General features: G+C 41.9%; 1 protein-coding gene across 2 annotated transcripts in view; it reads right to left on the reverse strand.

Annotated features, from left to right (window-relative positions):
- Positions 1–15491, reverse strand: part of LOC147626619 (MADS-box transcription factor 23-like) — a 92076-nt gene extending 76585 nt beyond the window's left edge. Inside the window, exon 1 of one of the 2 annotated variants that reach the window (XM_086816966.1) lies at positions 14940–15491. In XM_086816966.1, the coding sequence (XP_086673092.1) occupies positions 14940–15241 (302 nt within the window). In that variant the 5' untranslated portion in view covers positions 15242–15491. The remainder of the gene's footprint in view (positions 1–14939) is intronic. The other variant, XM_086816965.1, reaches the window with a different exon arrangement.
- Between the last annotated feature and the right edge of the window lie 541 nt (positions 15492–16032).

The following is a 16032-nucleotide window of genomic DNA, read 5'->3' on the forward strand; positions in this document are numbered from 1 at the left end:
AAGTGTAGTCAGAGGCTACAAAATCAATTCATAACTATTCTAGACTGTTAGTCCCATTTTGGAGATTTGAGAACATTAATAAGTGTCATGCTGGGTACTATAAAAGTTGTACATTATGAGATATTGGCCACCCAAGGCCTCACTTAAGTAAGTTTTGGGCACCCAAATGTGAATAAGCGCCAATTGTATATACGGTAATTTCTCATAATGAATGGACACAATCCCCCTTTGTGCTATTGAGAGACCTTACTTTTGTCTTAAGAAAGAGATTGAGAGAGAGCATTCTAGCACTTGTGCCTTCTCTATAATTGTATGTTGCATGCTTGTATTGAGGAGTGAGAGAGAGTGATTGCCTTGTGTGCTGGTGTGAGCGACTCTACGCGGTGACAGCATGGAGGTGGAGCTTGGAGGATTGGAGCTTCTCAAGTGAGCTTGGAGACCTCAAGGGACACAAGTTCGAAGCATTGGTAAGTGCCCTATGACAGTTGTGTTCTATTTCTCTTCTCCCTAAGGTGAATGTATTGAGCTCCCTCTTGGAGGTATGGTAGCCCATAATTTTTTTGGCGCCATTGCAGGGGAAACACCTTTGTTTCTTCTGTCCTCTTTGAGTTTCAGCTCCCATTACATAATATTCATCATTACCTTAATTGCATTTTGGTAGTGTATTGTGTATGGAATAAATGGATAAGATTTGAGTGGAAGTGAAAAATTATGAGAAATTGGTTGTTTTTGTTGTGTATTTGTGTGGTGGACACTATTTTTTCTAGTCAATTTTGATGTTTGTATCACTAGAATCGTTAACATGAACGAGTAGGGTGATGTTTTGTTTTTCTTTACTTTTAAAAAATAAGGAGCCATTGATTGTGTCTTAAAATCATATTACATTCCTTATACGTGGCACAATAATTTTGGAAGCATTTGGATAAGGATTTTGCATCCAAATTCATCTTAGTCAACACAAGAATTTCCCACGTGAAACTGCAGGAGACCATCTCACGACATGAAACATTTTCTACAACTTCACAGCGTGAAACCCTCCTGGCATGATCGTCGCAATTAGTGTCGTAATTCACGGGATTACCTTGCCTTAAATAAGTAGCCTTATCTTGACACCTCTGACACCATGGGCCAAACAAAATTAAGAATTGTGAATTAGCAGAAAACGTTCATGACCTGAACTATTTCAGATCATTTCACGACATGAATCAATTGCATTTCATGGCGTGAAACATTTTCATTTCACAACGTGAACTATTTCAGAGCATTTCATGGCATGAACCATTTTCATTTCACGACATGAACCATTTGCATTTCACGAAGTGAAACATTTTCCCTTCACGATGTAAACTATTTCTGCAATTTCACGCCTTAATTAAATCTAACTCACGAACATGGTATTGTCGGATTAAGGTAAAGGAATTTCTTGAGACCAATAAAAATCATAACAAGGAAACGTGGATTTGTGAGTCCTAAGAAAAAACTTTAAACACGAAAGTGCTGAACATCGTTCATGATGTGAACAGTTTTTTAAAATTTCAGGCCGTGAACTATTCTCTACAATCACGGCCTCAAAAAACAAGTCAATAGTATCTAATGAAAATTTAATTAGGGCAGCAAAATAGCTTATCAAATCATATTCACATTCACTTGAGGTCTGGAAAGCTCATCAGGGAGACAACCTCACTCCTGACGATAGTGCATCAAATCACCCAGGATCTTCCTATCAATAGAGTGTGGGTTCATGCCACTCAGTATTGAGTGTTGTAAGAAATCTAGCCACCATAGAAACTAATACTAAAGAATCCATAAAAGAAGGGCTCCGATACTCTAGGTTTCAAGAAGAGGAGAAACCACCCTCCCCCACTAGATCCAACGGTATCATTGATATAGCCCTGGGATTTTTTGGTCTCCAAACTACCAATGATGAAGAGATGCAATCTACAGGCATGGGTTTGTTAACCAGCACAAGACTTGGTCCAAGGTAAGAAGTACCTATCCAACCTTCAAATTTGAGGCTGTCAAACACTGGCACCCCCCGAATGACAAGAGACATCGAAAGCACAGCTAGGACTGGTCAAGTATTCTTCCCAACCTCAAAGGAAGTAGAATTAGATCTGCAGAGGATTGAAGTAGAACGACACATGAGGAGAGGACCACTACAATGTTTTGGTTGCAGTGGACTGAATTGAATCGCTGAATGTCCAAACAAGAATGTGATTCATACACACCAACCTTAACAATTGACTGCACCACCCAATGACATGCCAACACTTACTTGTACTAAATGTGGAATTGATCAAAGATTTTCCATACCGAGCAAGTGGTTTGACTTCCACTTCTAATCAGGCCACTGTCCGAACCATTAATTTGGAGCCTGGAAACATCACGCCACTCAATGCCCTAACATGCGTGCCTAGGCCCGATTGGGGGACAAAGGGAAGAACGCAACAAATGCAACCACTTCCAAAGATGGCAGGAGAAGGAGGGTGAAAAAAGTGGGTAAGGGTGACACCACGGTCACAATCTAAGATGGATCTGAGGAAGATACGATCAACACCAAATCCACTCAATGAAGAGAAGAAGAGAAGAGAGGGATCAAGTGATCAAACCAAAAGAACCTAACTAAGAGACGCAAGGGAAAAGACCATCAACCCCTAAGGGATTCGATGAATACCCAAATGCTGAAGAGAGGAGATAAGGAAGCTAGAAGAAGCGAGGGCCCTAGTGGAAGAGTGTCAACGATTTCACGAAGTCAAGTTAAGTGCTAATCGGGTCAAGGATACAATGTATCCAAGAAACAAACCAACAAGGAAAAGGGAATTGGACCTACCTACTCCAATTCTAGAAGAGACGGAAGAGGGATCTCAAGGAAACACCATGTCAAGAATGTTTGAGGAAGACGCATAGGATGAGTCCATCCATTCATTCCCTAGGGATGGATACGAGATGCACACATGGAAGGAACCCTCAATTGCTAGAGAACCCAGAGACGTAGGTAGCCTCGCGGCCATATTGTTTACTTCCATGTAAATGCCATTGGGACAACTGCTACGTAGTTCACCAACATTATGGGAAGACATAAAGGAATGGATAGAAAGCGAACTAAGGCCAGCCGACACTATAGAGGATGTTCTCTTACCTTTGGAAGAAAGAATCGAGAGACGTAGGCAGCCTCGCGGCCATATTGTTTACTTCCATGTAAATGCCATTGGGACAACTGCTACTACGTAGTTCACCAACATTATGGGAAGACATAAAGGAATGGATAGAAAGCGGACTAAGGCCAGCCGACACTACAGAGGATGTTCTCTTACCTTTGGAAGAAAGAACCTTAAAACACACAAGGGAAAGAACAACAAGAGTCGTCCAGATACTAGTTAATCAGTTGGGGCGTTATTACAAAAGCGACAACACTAATTCTATGATCCCAATCATCATAATGGATACCACGCATTCGCTATCTTGGATGATGGGGTGGGGGTTAGCATCATCACAAAATGATGTTGGAAAACTGGGAAAAAACCGATCCAAAAAAGAGTATATCTTACCATTAAAATGGCAGACAGAACATCTTCAAGGCCCATTGGGCTTTTAGAGAATGTGAGACTCAAACTCTTTACGTTTTTCTACCATAATACATTTGTAGTAATGGACTTTCTATGCCAACCAGACTCGTGGCATAATATTGGGGAGACCATGAGGGAATCCAAATTGGTGCACGATTGGGCATTAGACCATGTGTATGTTCGGATAGATTCACAAATTCTAAAGATAAATCTGAGAACATGGAAAGCACACCCCATGGAAGGGCAATTGTTCGGTAATGATTCGGTCACAACCGAACGAACCACATCCGTATAAATATGCCAGCTCATGGGGAAAATTACAAAGAGGAAGAGGAAATGGAAATGTATGCATCACTTCCTCCTCTGGATTTTAGTGAAAACTTGATGCATGTGCTAGCTACCATAGATGTGATGCAACCCTGAGGAACCCAATATGTGGAATCTAGAACTATTTCCACTACCTCTGTCTGTATGGTCAATTGGCAAACCATTGATGAGGAATCAGAAGAGGAGGCCTCTAGCATAGAAGAGACTAGATCACAGGGCCGTACTAGTGCCCAACACCTTAGAAGATGGTGAAAGCAAGAATGATATATCGCTCGATGAAATGCCCTACTACGAAGAAAATCCACGGATGTCAAGTGGTTAAGATACCTTGAAGCCACTAAGGTACACAATGAGTTTTCTAAGAATTGGGGTTAGAAATTGAGTAAGATATCACTTGAAGGGAAACATAGGAGGAATTCATCCTTCGAGAATAAAAAATGCCTAAGCTTATAAAACTGGGCACCGAAAAATGAAACAAAGCATTGGCAGAAGCTGAGCGAGAGGCCAGGAAAGTTATGGCTAAAACAAAAAGTGAGAATGAGGATAAACCAGGCCTGCTTTGAGTACCAGAACATTTCAAAACCTACACAATTGACGAACGAAAGGTGGTCCGATTGATGGCAAAAAGAGTTAAGGAAGATGGGTTGTCCACATCATACGATGGCCCAGATGAAGTCAAGGAAGTTGATATTGTGGAACCAAGGGAGAAAACCAAACCTATTTATATCACTAAGGACTTGACTCCATTTGAAGAAAATAAGCTTGTTACTCTCCTTAAAGAGTTTAAGGATTGTTTTGCTTAGAACTACAAAGAGATGAAATCGCCATGTTGGGTATGACTGCCGCTTCATAATCTTCTATCCTAAAATCACCAGGCCATTATATAAGCTACTCATTCTCTTTGAATGGACTAAGGAATGCCAGGAAGCATATGATAGATTGAAGCAAGCACTGGCTAGCCTGCTAATTCTAAGACCACCTAATTGGGACCTTATATTTCATGTGCCTATCGATGCATCAAACTTTGCTATTGGATGCGTATTGCCACACCGTGGTGAGTTCAAATCGGACTACCCAGTCTACTTTGCTAGTCGCTAATTGAATGATGCAAAGGCGAATTATACCACCACAGAGCGAGAAGGGTTGGCCATGGTTTATGCAGTCAAGAAGTATCGACATTACCTATTGGCCAACAATTTGTGTTCTTCCTAGACCATCAGGCCTTATTATATTTGCTGAACAAGCCTTGCACCACATGAAGAATCACACACTGGTTGCTATTACTATTGGAATTTGACTTCACAGTTACGGTGAGAAATGGGACACAACATGTGTTGGCCGATCATATGTCAAGAATTTCAAACTACAAGGATGAGGAAGGGCGTCAATAAGGCATCAAAAGAAAGGTTCAAAGAGAAGACAAGGGATAGAAATGGTCTTCATAGGTAAGTTGGTAGTACTCCAAACAAAACAACACTCCATAAAGCCTTCGTAAGCAATGGGTTCAAAAGGACTTGCTAATGGCACAAGGTTATTGCCAGGGTAATAAAATAGTATACGTGCCATAACTCCACCCAGTGGCCACTGTTGCAAATACCTCCAAATACAAAGAAAATATCATACCAAGCTCTTGGAGCTTGCTTTAACCCATACAATGCTTTGTGTAACCTGCATACTTTATGTTCCTCACCAGGAACTACAAAGCCAATGGGCTGATTTACATATACTTCCTCCTGTAAATCCCCATTTAAGAATGCAGCTTTGATGTCCAACTGATGCACTATCCATCCTTTATGTGCAGCCAATGCAATCACTGATCTTACTGTGGTCATTCTAGAAGTAGGAGCAAAAGTCTCTTCATAATCTATTCCCTTTTTCTCGAAGTAGCCTTTAGCCACAAGTCTTGCTTTGTACTTGTCAATAGTACCATCAGACTTTCTTTTGACTTTGTACACCCACTTTGTTCCAATTACATGCTTGCCTTTAGGCAATTCCACAAGATCCCATATATTGTTCTTCATGATAGAAGAAATTTCAGCTTGCATAGCTTGCAACCAATGTTCATTCTCATGTGCTTCTTCACAAGAAGAAGACTCTTCTGAATCAAAGAGACCACCCATTGCTAATGCAGACTCCCACGATGTATATTCAAAGCATGGCTGGAACTAGCCCTTGTTCTACCTGTGAGTGGAGCTGCAAGTTTGCTTTCTTGCAGCAACCATCTTGGCACTGACATGGCTGTGTCTATGGCTGTTTGCTCTTCCCTGACAAGATCTTCCACTTCTTCCATAGAAGGGGGCTGAATGTCTGGCTGTTCCACATGTTCTACATGAGGATTTTCTTGTGTTGGGGCTGGCTGATCTGCATCCCCCCTAATTGCACCTACAACTTTCCTTTGAATCTGACTTGCACAGAGGTGTCTACAAAATTTGCATATGACCTGCACTGAAATGGCTGCAAATTTTGTATTTGGGTTTGACCAAAAATGTGTACTAGGAATACCTTGTAGTTGCAGAGTGTAAATGATGTTAGGCGGGGAGCACACAAGCAATTAGAGCTGATGGTGGGAGCCGGCGGAGCTGGGAACTCAATGAGGAGAAGCACTTGGAGCTGCAGGCGGGTGCATGTACGTGGAAGCCAGATGGAGCCGTGCAGAGTGTGCCGGAGCTGCAGGTGTCGAGGAGGGCACACACAGCTGACGAGGTAGGTGTCGGGCCAGTCAGAGGAGGCGGGGCGCTGGGCAAGTGTCGTGCAGGCGATGAAGAGCGCTGGGCGCGAACAACGCACAGAAGCAGTAGGCGCAAGGTGAGCACGATGCTGGAGTCGGAGGCCACAGGCAAGTCGGAACGGACGGGAGCCGATTACTGGGCACGGCGCTGGAGTCCCTGGCGGGTGCGCACAGGAGACGACGAACGGCCATAATGAAATGTCAAAGGCGACCGGAGCAGAACAGAGAGGGCGGCTGGAACAAAACGGCGAGGGCAGCCAGAGCAGGGTCGCTGCTGGGCAACAGCAGCGACGGTCGGAACACAACGGAGCAGGGTCGTTGGTGGGGCGGCGGCGGATCTGGTTGCAGTATCTCCACCGGCTGGAGAGGGAGGCACCGCCAGTGGGCTGAGCGACGGTGGTGGGCTCCCCAATAGTGCCGTCGGCTTTGGTTGACGGAGGCAGAGGCGGCAGAACCGTCGGTCGGAATCGACGGCGGACGGAACCTGCGTCGACGGAACCTGCGGACGGACGGCGACGAAAATCTACAGAGCGATGAAAATTTACAGGTTTTCTTCCAGCAGCAGAATTTCAAGGCCAGCTCTCCCAGCTCCCAGCTCTGACACCACTCACACACACAAACCTGCACATTAGGGTTAGGTGTAGGGTAGAATAGCTCACACACAGAAATGAGAGAGAGAGAGAGAGAGAGAGAGTGTGTGTGTGAGCCAAAATTGTGACATCCACAAAATGCAAGTCAACCCTTGCATGTGTGCCACATCCATATAATATAGAAGTACAAAATATTATATGTTAGAGTGTTCTTTCACACTTGATGTCGAAGGGGAAAAACCACATGGGAAAAAGTGCCCTTGGTTTAACCTTGTTCACACATAGCGCTACCATAAGTGAGCATATGCCTACAAGAAAGTGAAAATTTGGCTACCTAAAGACTTCAAAGGATTACAGAGGCTCAAGGAAGGGAAGCTACCATGAGACGAGCACAAGAAGAAGCAACAAGGCGCTTTGAAGAGCTAGATGCTGCCAAGATGGTGAGAGAAACAGCTATCAAGGACTCGCACATCCAAGAGTTGGAACGCCAACTAGCCATCCAAGAACGCAGCCAACGACAAGAACCCACAGACGAGATGTGACTACTCCTTGAGCGAGCCTTGGAGATAGGTCAGTTTGCGAGTAACTCCTCAGGCCCCTTCTCAAACTCTGATTCTCTTTTTGTCTACACTAACCCTCTCTTTACTTCAATACGATATACACCTGTCTGATGACCTAAGCCTAGGAGAACTAACACTTATTCATTAAAACACAGAACATGATGATGATCCTACCCTCATCATGGGAATTTTTCAAGGGGACTTAGTATTAACTGATCCTAAAGATATTTACTTTTATCCCTTGCACCCCATTGTGCTCAACCTTTGTAGTTGGTGATGGGTGCTACAAAACTGCGAAATCTTGGACAATAGTGCCGATAAATTAGACCTGTTTGTTCCAGATGATATTCCTGACACACTGGCCAACTACGAGGTTGTAGCCCAAAGCTATCAATGGATCAGAAGCCATGGGTGGCTAGAGGTATATAATACTCATTAGCACTTAAATCTATGTGAGTCCTCTTTATATCATCCTTCTGGTATTCTAAGTAAGACTATATCATAATGTCTACAAACATCTAAAAGCCATATTAACCAACGTCCTTTATACTTTTGATAAAACACGTATTGAGTATCCCAACATAAATCCAGAGGATATAACTGAGCTACAAGACTTTATGAAGCTTCACAAACCCAACCACCCACCCCCAAATTCAGGACATGGTCAAGAAGAAACATCAAGTTTATCACTTAATCCTACTTATCCCGTATATTCTAATGTTGCCAATCAATTACTTAATCCATATCCAAATGCTTTGCCTACTGACAAATCTCAAGCGGACTGTATTTTTTCTACTCTTCCTTCTCAACCCTTAGAATTTCCCACTAGCACTCTCACCCTCGAGGAGTTACCGGCAGCTTAACTGTCTCCACCCCCATGGCCAACTCAAGGGGTAAGTCACACTCCCCCACAAGATATAATTGAACCGTTTACTAATGAATCTATTCTCAAGTCCTTGTGTGCTGCAGAGTACGAAGGATTCATAAGAGCCGGGAATCCGCTACTCAAACCAAAGCTCATGTTCAAGGTATTAATGCAAATAACACCATTTGAACCTACTCGGTGGATCCTACCCAAAGCATAATCAGATGTCACACCAACGAAACAACCCTATGTACCGTATCCTCTCTGAGCACCTAGACCATAATTAGAAGAGCTACTACGTTTGGCTAGAGATGGCAGTTAATGGTCCAACGTGGCACGAAGCACCAAGATGGCAAATCCACATTTGGCATATCTATTGTAAATAAGGATTGTGATATTTATGATCAGTTATTGCTTCCGCAGGTGAAGGAAGGCCAATCCAATCCACACAAGAGGGGGTTATACAACAATTATCACAGATGATTCTAACCCCAAGCTAGAGGATTTCAGAATACAGCCAGATTGGAGAAAAGATTATCTTACAATACGAGAGTATAGCCAATCAATATATGTGTGCACCACCAGCACAAAGAGTAGATCTCTTGTACATGCCACTAAAGAGAAGGTGGACACCATTGGAGTTTCAAGAGGCAAAGCAACGGGATTCACATGTCTGCTATAACTTCCCCATCTTCATGCCAGCAACATTTACAGATATAGGAGAGAAAAGAAAGTAGATACTGAATTGGATATAGGCATGGCACCATATCTCGGACCCGGTAATTATGGCTAGTGTTCGATTCCTAAAACTGCTCGTGGTCTTGAGAGATCAACCCAAAGAAAAATATGATGGATATGGTGCTGATCAGCTGGAGTTCAACATGAATCAAGGACCGAGTGACAGAGGTATGATGTTATATTATCATCGCCTAAGGTGTCTACCAGCATATATGCATGTCACATTCGAGGACATGGTCCACACTAGGTTTTGGATATCACACGTTGCATTCATGAGAACCCTGAAAAACCTTTAGTCGTGCCAGAACTTCTATCATCACGAGTTTGGCGACCAGTCCTTTTGACCTTGGTAAGAGGTTCTGAGGACAGAAGCTATATCAAGTAGGGGGAGATGTTAATCCCATTTTGGATTAACAAATATGCTCCTCCATTTGAGGACATTAATAAGTGTCATGCAAAGGCACTATAAAAGTTATACATTATGAGATATTGGCCATCCAAGTCCTTAGTTAAGTACGTTTTGGGCGCCGAAGTGTGAATAAGGACCAATTGTATACAAGGCATTTTCTCATAATCAATGGACACAATTTTCGTTTGTGCTATTGAGAGCTCTTGCTTTTGTCTCTTGAGAGAGAGATTGAGAGAGAGAACTCTAGCACTTGTGCCTTCTCTATACTTGTTGGATATGCTCCATCACATGCACACATTAACATCCTCTTGGTAGAGTTCAAATCTCAAAGGTTATTGAGACATTAGTCTTGGCCCTTTTACTCTTGTTAAAGCTCATAGATGTACCACAAAAGACATGCCTTACGTTGGAGATATTCTTGCCTACACGCCTACATTCGAGATATTCTTGGCTCCTAATCAAGCAAGCAGTGGAGATGTTCTTGGCTCCTAATCCAGCAAGGAGTGGAGATAGTCATGGAGATAATTATGAAAAAGATTAGTACCTAATCATCTCATTAGAGCCAAGCTAATGCGTGTATCTCTGCCTATTTAAAGAGGCATCAAATCAATGCAATGTGTGGTCTCTATTTTCAATCATCTGTAGTATTACTATGTTTTCATTTAATGCTAATTATTATTATCATCCTCCTTAATCAAGATTAGGTATCATAGCCAAGTTCGATTAGAGTAGCCTATGCATTCCTTCATTAGAATTCTATCGACTCTGAGCGCTTGCCATCGCTGCCACATCCGTGCTCCATTCCATCGCCATGGGCCAAAGACCTGCTAGATGCTACCGGCGGCAGATTAAGAACAATGCTGCCAACACCTGAGCTGAGCCACACGGCCAGCTTCGCTCTTTGCTGGTAGTGCTACCCAAGCCATGTGGCCAGTTTTCTTAAGGCTTTGAAGTAAATAATTTTCATAAGGTTTATAAGCCTTAGTAATAAGGCCTATTAAAAATCAAACTCATCTGCTCATCACAGTCATGCCTTGGTGAATTGATCTCCTTCAGCTCTGCTCAACTCAACCGGAGCTGTGACAACAAAATACAAGGTGGTTTTCTTTGAAGGTCAAGTATTTGAACACTCTTTTACAATGTTCTTTGAATTATTGATGATATGACTAGATCATGTGAAGAAATCATACAAATTTCATCTGACTGTAAAGCTTTGGTAAATCAGCCAACTAAACAAATTCTTAAGATGAGGAAAAGACTGAGTATAAAAATTAAAATCAAGGCTTGATAGAAAACTATGGTATTTTAATTATGACAAATATATTGGTTTAGGTGATTTTCTTGCCACAAACATTTGTATGGAACTGTGATGGATAACTAATCTCTTTCTACCTCAGCATTAGACACTGCTCGAAGAGAGTCTCTCAAGTAAGACCTTGCCATCATGTCTAAAACTTCACAGTTAGAAAGATTTACTGAGGAAAATTTTCATACTTGGCAGACTAGGCAAAGGTTTATCCTTCAAAAGAAAGATTTGTGGAAAGTAATTACTACATCTAAAAATGATAGACCCACCATAAGGGAAGGAAAAGCACAATGGGAACTCTCTAACACTAAGGCACTTACTATTCTAGCACTTGGGCTTGGCGATCAATATTTACATCATATTTCAAACATAGAGTCAGCTAAAATAGCATGGCAAACTCTTAATAGACTTTTTGGTACTAGTGGAAAGAATTCAAAGATAAATCTGAAGCTACAAAGCTTTAGGCTCACTATGAAGACCGGTGACTCCTTTCCCAATCGTCTTAATAAGATGAAAAGTCTCCTTACACAATTAGAAGATATCAAGGCAATAGCTTTATTGCTAAACAGTATGGCTGAAGAATATTATAATATTGTAACTACACTTCTGAATGTTCCGGATCTGAAAATTCAAGATGTGGAGTCCTCTCTTATGGGTGGAAGAATATAAAAAGAAACAACTACGACAGGAAGCCTCTGATGGATTAAGCATATCTCACTTAAAAGAAGAATAATAAACCTCCTCAATGCACTCATTATGGTAGGATTGGCCATCTTGCAAAGAATTGTTATCACAAGGATAAACCAAAGCTTCAATGCACAACATGTGGAAAGCTAGGACATCTTGCAGAAAAATGCTACAACAAAGGTGTAGCAAACATTGCTAGCACGTCTACACTTGAAGAAAACATTGCTCTATGCAACCATGTGAATGCCAGGCTTATGATGATGAAGAGGCATCATGGGCTTTTTAAAAGCCATGTACTACTCTCCATTTCCCATATGGAAAATCACCTCTAACCACCGATGATGTAGGTTATGTGATATGTCTATTCCCACATTGTCTCTCACTTGGCCATATAGCCCTCAAAGGGGAGATTCATGGGAGTGTTGGGTCTGTATGCCCAACTCATGATTGTGCACATGAGGCACTATGTTTCATGGAGTGATGATGGGGCTTTGGAGGGATGCACTATGATTAGAAAATACCTAGGACTCATGCATTTTTGTGTAGAGCTATGCTCATAGGAGCTATGCTATTGCATTATGTTTTCATGTTCCATGTATGGATCAAGGAGGATGTTGGATATGCTCCATCACATGCACACATGAACATCCTCTTTTGGTAGAGTTCAAATCTCAAAGGTTATTGAGGCATTAGTCTTGGCCCTTTTACTCTTGTTAAAGCTCATAGATGTACAACAAAAGACACACCTTACATTGGAGATATTCTTGGCTACATGCCTACATTTGAGATAATCTTGGCTCCTAATCAAGCAAGCAGTGGAGATCATCATGGAGATAATTATGAAAAAGGTTAGTACCATTAGAGCCAAGCTAATGCATGTATCTCTTCCTAGTTAAAAAGGCATCAAATCAATGCAATGTGTGGTCTCTATTTTCAATCATCTGTAGTATTACTATGTTTTCATTTAATGCTAATTGTTATTATCATCCTCCTTAATCAAGACTTATATGTTGCATGCTTGTATCGAGGAGTGAGAGAGAGTGATTGCCTTGTGTGGTGGTATGAGCAACTCTACGGTGAAAGCGGGGAGGTGGAGCTTGGAGAATTCAAGCTTCTCAAGTGAGCTTGGAGACCTCAAGGGACACAGGTTCGAAGCATTGGTAAGTGCCCTATGATAGTTGTGTTTTATTGCTCTTCCCTAAGGTGAATACATTGAGTTCCCTCTTGGAGGTGTGGTAGTCCATAACATAGACATGTTTTGTGTACTGTGAAATCTCACTTTTTTTGTTGTGAAAAAATGGTGAGATAATGGCGGTATTTTCTCGATTTATTCACTTAGTATTACCTTAATAAACATCTATACGTACTTTTTAATTCTCTTTGAAAGATCTATGGTAGGTGGAAAAAACGAGGTTCTGGTCTTCATGGTTACTTTTCTTTTTTTTTTTAATTTACAAAGATGATTATTGATCCATACAATGAAATGCAAAACTATGTTACATAGTATTTTGGTCGAATATAGAAACTATATATGGTAAGAATTCTCATTGAGATCACTTCAACTTCAAGTTTCATCTAAAACATGCAAGGAAATTCAAGTAAAAGAACACACGATAGGATAATAACCTTGATAGGATAAAGAAAATGCAAACATTATAGTAATGGTCTCAAGAACATTTTCTTGCAAGATATACTACATGTCACAAAATTTTCCATACCATAAGGTGCTTTGCCATCTTACCCGCTCGAATGTGCACTTCTCTTTTGTGTAAGACGGCGTCAAAACGTATAAAGCATCCTTACCTTGTGCTTAATGTCAAATAGGGAAAGTCTAAGGACTTTGTGTAAATGTTTGCTTAAGACTAGTAACGGAGACCATATCATTTTTAAGTTTGGTCGGCCTGGTGTGAGAACTAGTGAGTTGTTCGTTTTTAGCAATAAGCAATACACTATCATTTCCTTATAATAGTTTATTTGTGAGCTCTTCTTATGCCCTTTTCTTGCTTGCTTGCAGCTCACACACCTATCTACTGTCCTACATGTTCTTATAGAAGTGTTTACTTATTGTCAATGTTTCAAGGTCAAATTAATTGTGGACAAAATATTTCCTATGATAATGATAATACATCCTTCTTTTAAGATTTATGTCAATATTATATACGATTTTAAGCAACCCCTTAATTCTTTATGTTCAAGATTTTGATTCTTAATGAATGCATGATGTCATGAGCATTACAAATTACGTTTTGATCAACTTAATCATACGAGTTTATAATCACAACTCATAATATCACCATTCTGAAGAGAGACAATTTTTTCATACACATCACATCATTTTGTACTCTAGTTCTTATAGCTCATGTGCCTTTGCAGTATGCTACATATTTGTATTGAAGTGTTTTTGTCAAGGTTAGTGTTGCAAGACCAAAGAAATGATAATATACTACCTATTCTTTCTTTCTTTTTCAAGTGGCCTTTGGCTCAAGATCGTCCCATAGTTACGAAATTTCACTGCCCATAGACAGCCGCCCGTAGGCCCTTATTTATACACCCGTAGGTCTGCCGAGGAAGTAGAAGGGGGGGTTTTGAACCCAGGACCTCTTGGTTCTAGGCAAACACCTTCACCAGTTGAGCTATCACCTCATTGGCAATATACTACATAATCTTATACAAGTGTTTTGCTTATAATGACCAAAGTTTTAATGAATGCATGACTTCATGAGAATAGCTCATCACATTGAAGCTTACAATCACATTTCAAATTATATCAAGCTATCAAAACAAAGCACTTCCCTTTTAATTGAAAAAACTGAATATGTAGCTCTCCACTCCTTATACTTCTGAAAATCAAGACGCAAATTAAGGCCCAAATTATATTTTGAGTGAGATTACTGATGAATAAAATCTTGATAAACTCCAGGAGTTCACGAACCTTGAGCCGGGACACGTGATGTGCGCTATGCAAACATTTTCATAGTCACTGGAACATATCGTTTTTAACAAGAGATAGCACCTTTCCTTGGGGCTTACTAAGGGAGAAAGGAGAAAGCCGTTTATTTATAATTTCATCTAATCTTGAGATTCCAAATATTTGTTTCACTCTTGAAAACGCAGTAAAGCTTTAATTCACTATACAATGGACAACTTAGACGAAGGCCCCTACCTGGAGCTGGCGAACTCGAAGAGCGTTCCAGTGGCGGCGACGTCCACCTCCGCATCGAAGAGGACGGAGAGCTCGTAATCCTCCTTTCGTAGTCTGTTGCGGCGCTTGGAGAAGGTGAGCCGGCGGTTGATGGGCTTCGCGATTCGACTGATGGGGTTGGTGGCGCGGCCCTGGGTGGCGGACAGCGGCCCCGATGATGGTCGGTTTTCCGCAGGCGCAGGATCATCAACCAACAGATGAAGGGGAGGAGCCATGTCGGCGGCTGCAGCTGATCGGGAAATAGTGGTGCGGGACGACGTCATTTTGGCTTGGCCGATCGTGCAAGTGCGAGGGTGTGAGCGCGGCAGGCTGCAGGTAGTGTTAAAAAAAGAGCAGGTCGGTCGTGTGTTTTATTTGTATGAGAATCGCTGTTTTGAGGAGGGGGAGGACGGGTCACGGAAAATACAAGAAGGGAAAGAACTCCGTCGATCATTAATGGCGAGGCTGGCACGTGTGGCCCGGCACCACCCTCTTAATAACCTTACGGTTTCCACTCTCTTAATAATAGCTTACGGTTTCCGACGTGCTTCACGTACCTGCCGGTGCGGAGTACACTGCGCATTGCAGTGCACGTCCCAGCTCTGGATTGTTCTACAGCGCACTCACACACACTCTCATACACGAACCAACTTGGCCAACCGCCTGGCGAAATTTAGGAGGATTTTACGGGCAACTGCCTGGGAGTTTAGAAATTGAAAGACAAATTTGACAGAGGCCTTCTTAAGAAAAAGCACACCCTACTTGGAAAAAAAAACACTGGTCCCAACCGCCTGGCGAAATCTAGGAGGATTTTACGGGCGTGAGTCCCGTGCACCTTGCGTTATCTTCCCGCCACTGCCCTGGGAGTTTAGAAAACTTTGGATGCCTTTGCAACTTGCAGTGGTAGAGTCGCTGGTGCACTTATTTGAACGCGGCGACCTGAACGCGTGCAAGGTACGTATTAGCAGGTACGTTTTCAACCCACCATGAATGATGGCGCCCTCACCAAATTTCAAAACTTAACTAATGCTCACTCATCAATCTAGCTACACAAATCTCGTGGCTAAGAGCACTG

The sequence above is a fragment of the Cibotium barometz genome, chromosome 22 (assembly GCF_041138505.1).
Source record: "Cibotium barometz isolate CiBa-2024 chromosome 22, ASM4113850v1, whole genome shotgun sequence".
In the NCBI taxonomy this organism is placed as follows: Eukaryota; Viridiplantae; Streptophyta; class Polypodiopsida; order Cyatheales; family Cibotiaceae; genus Cibotium; species Cibotium barometz.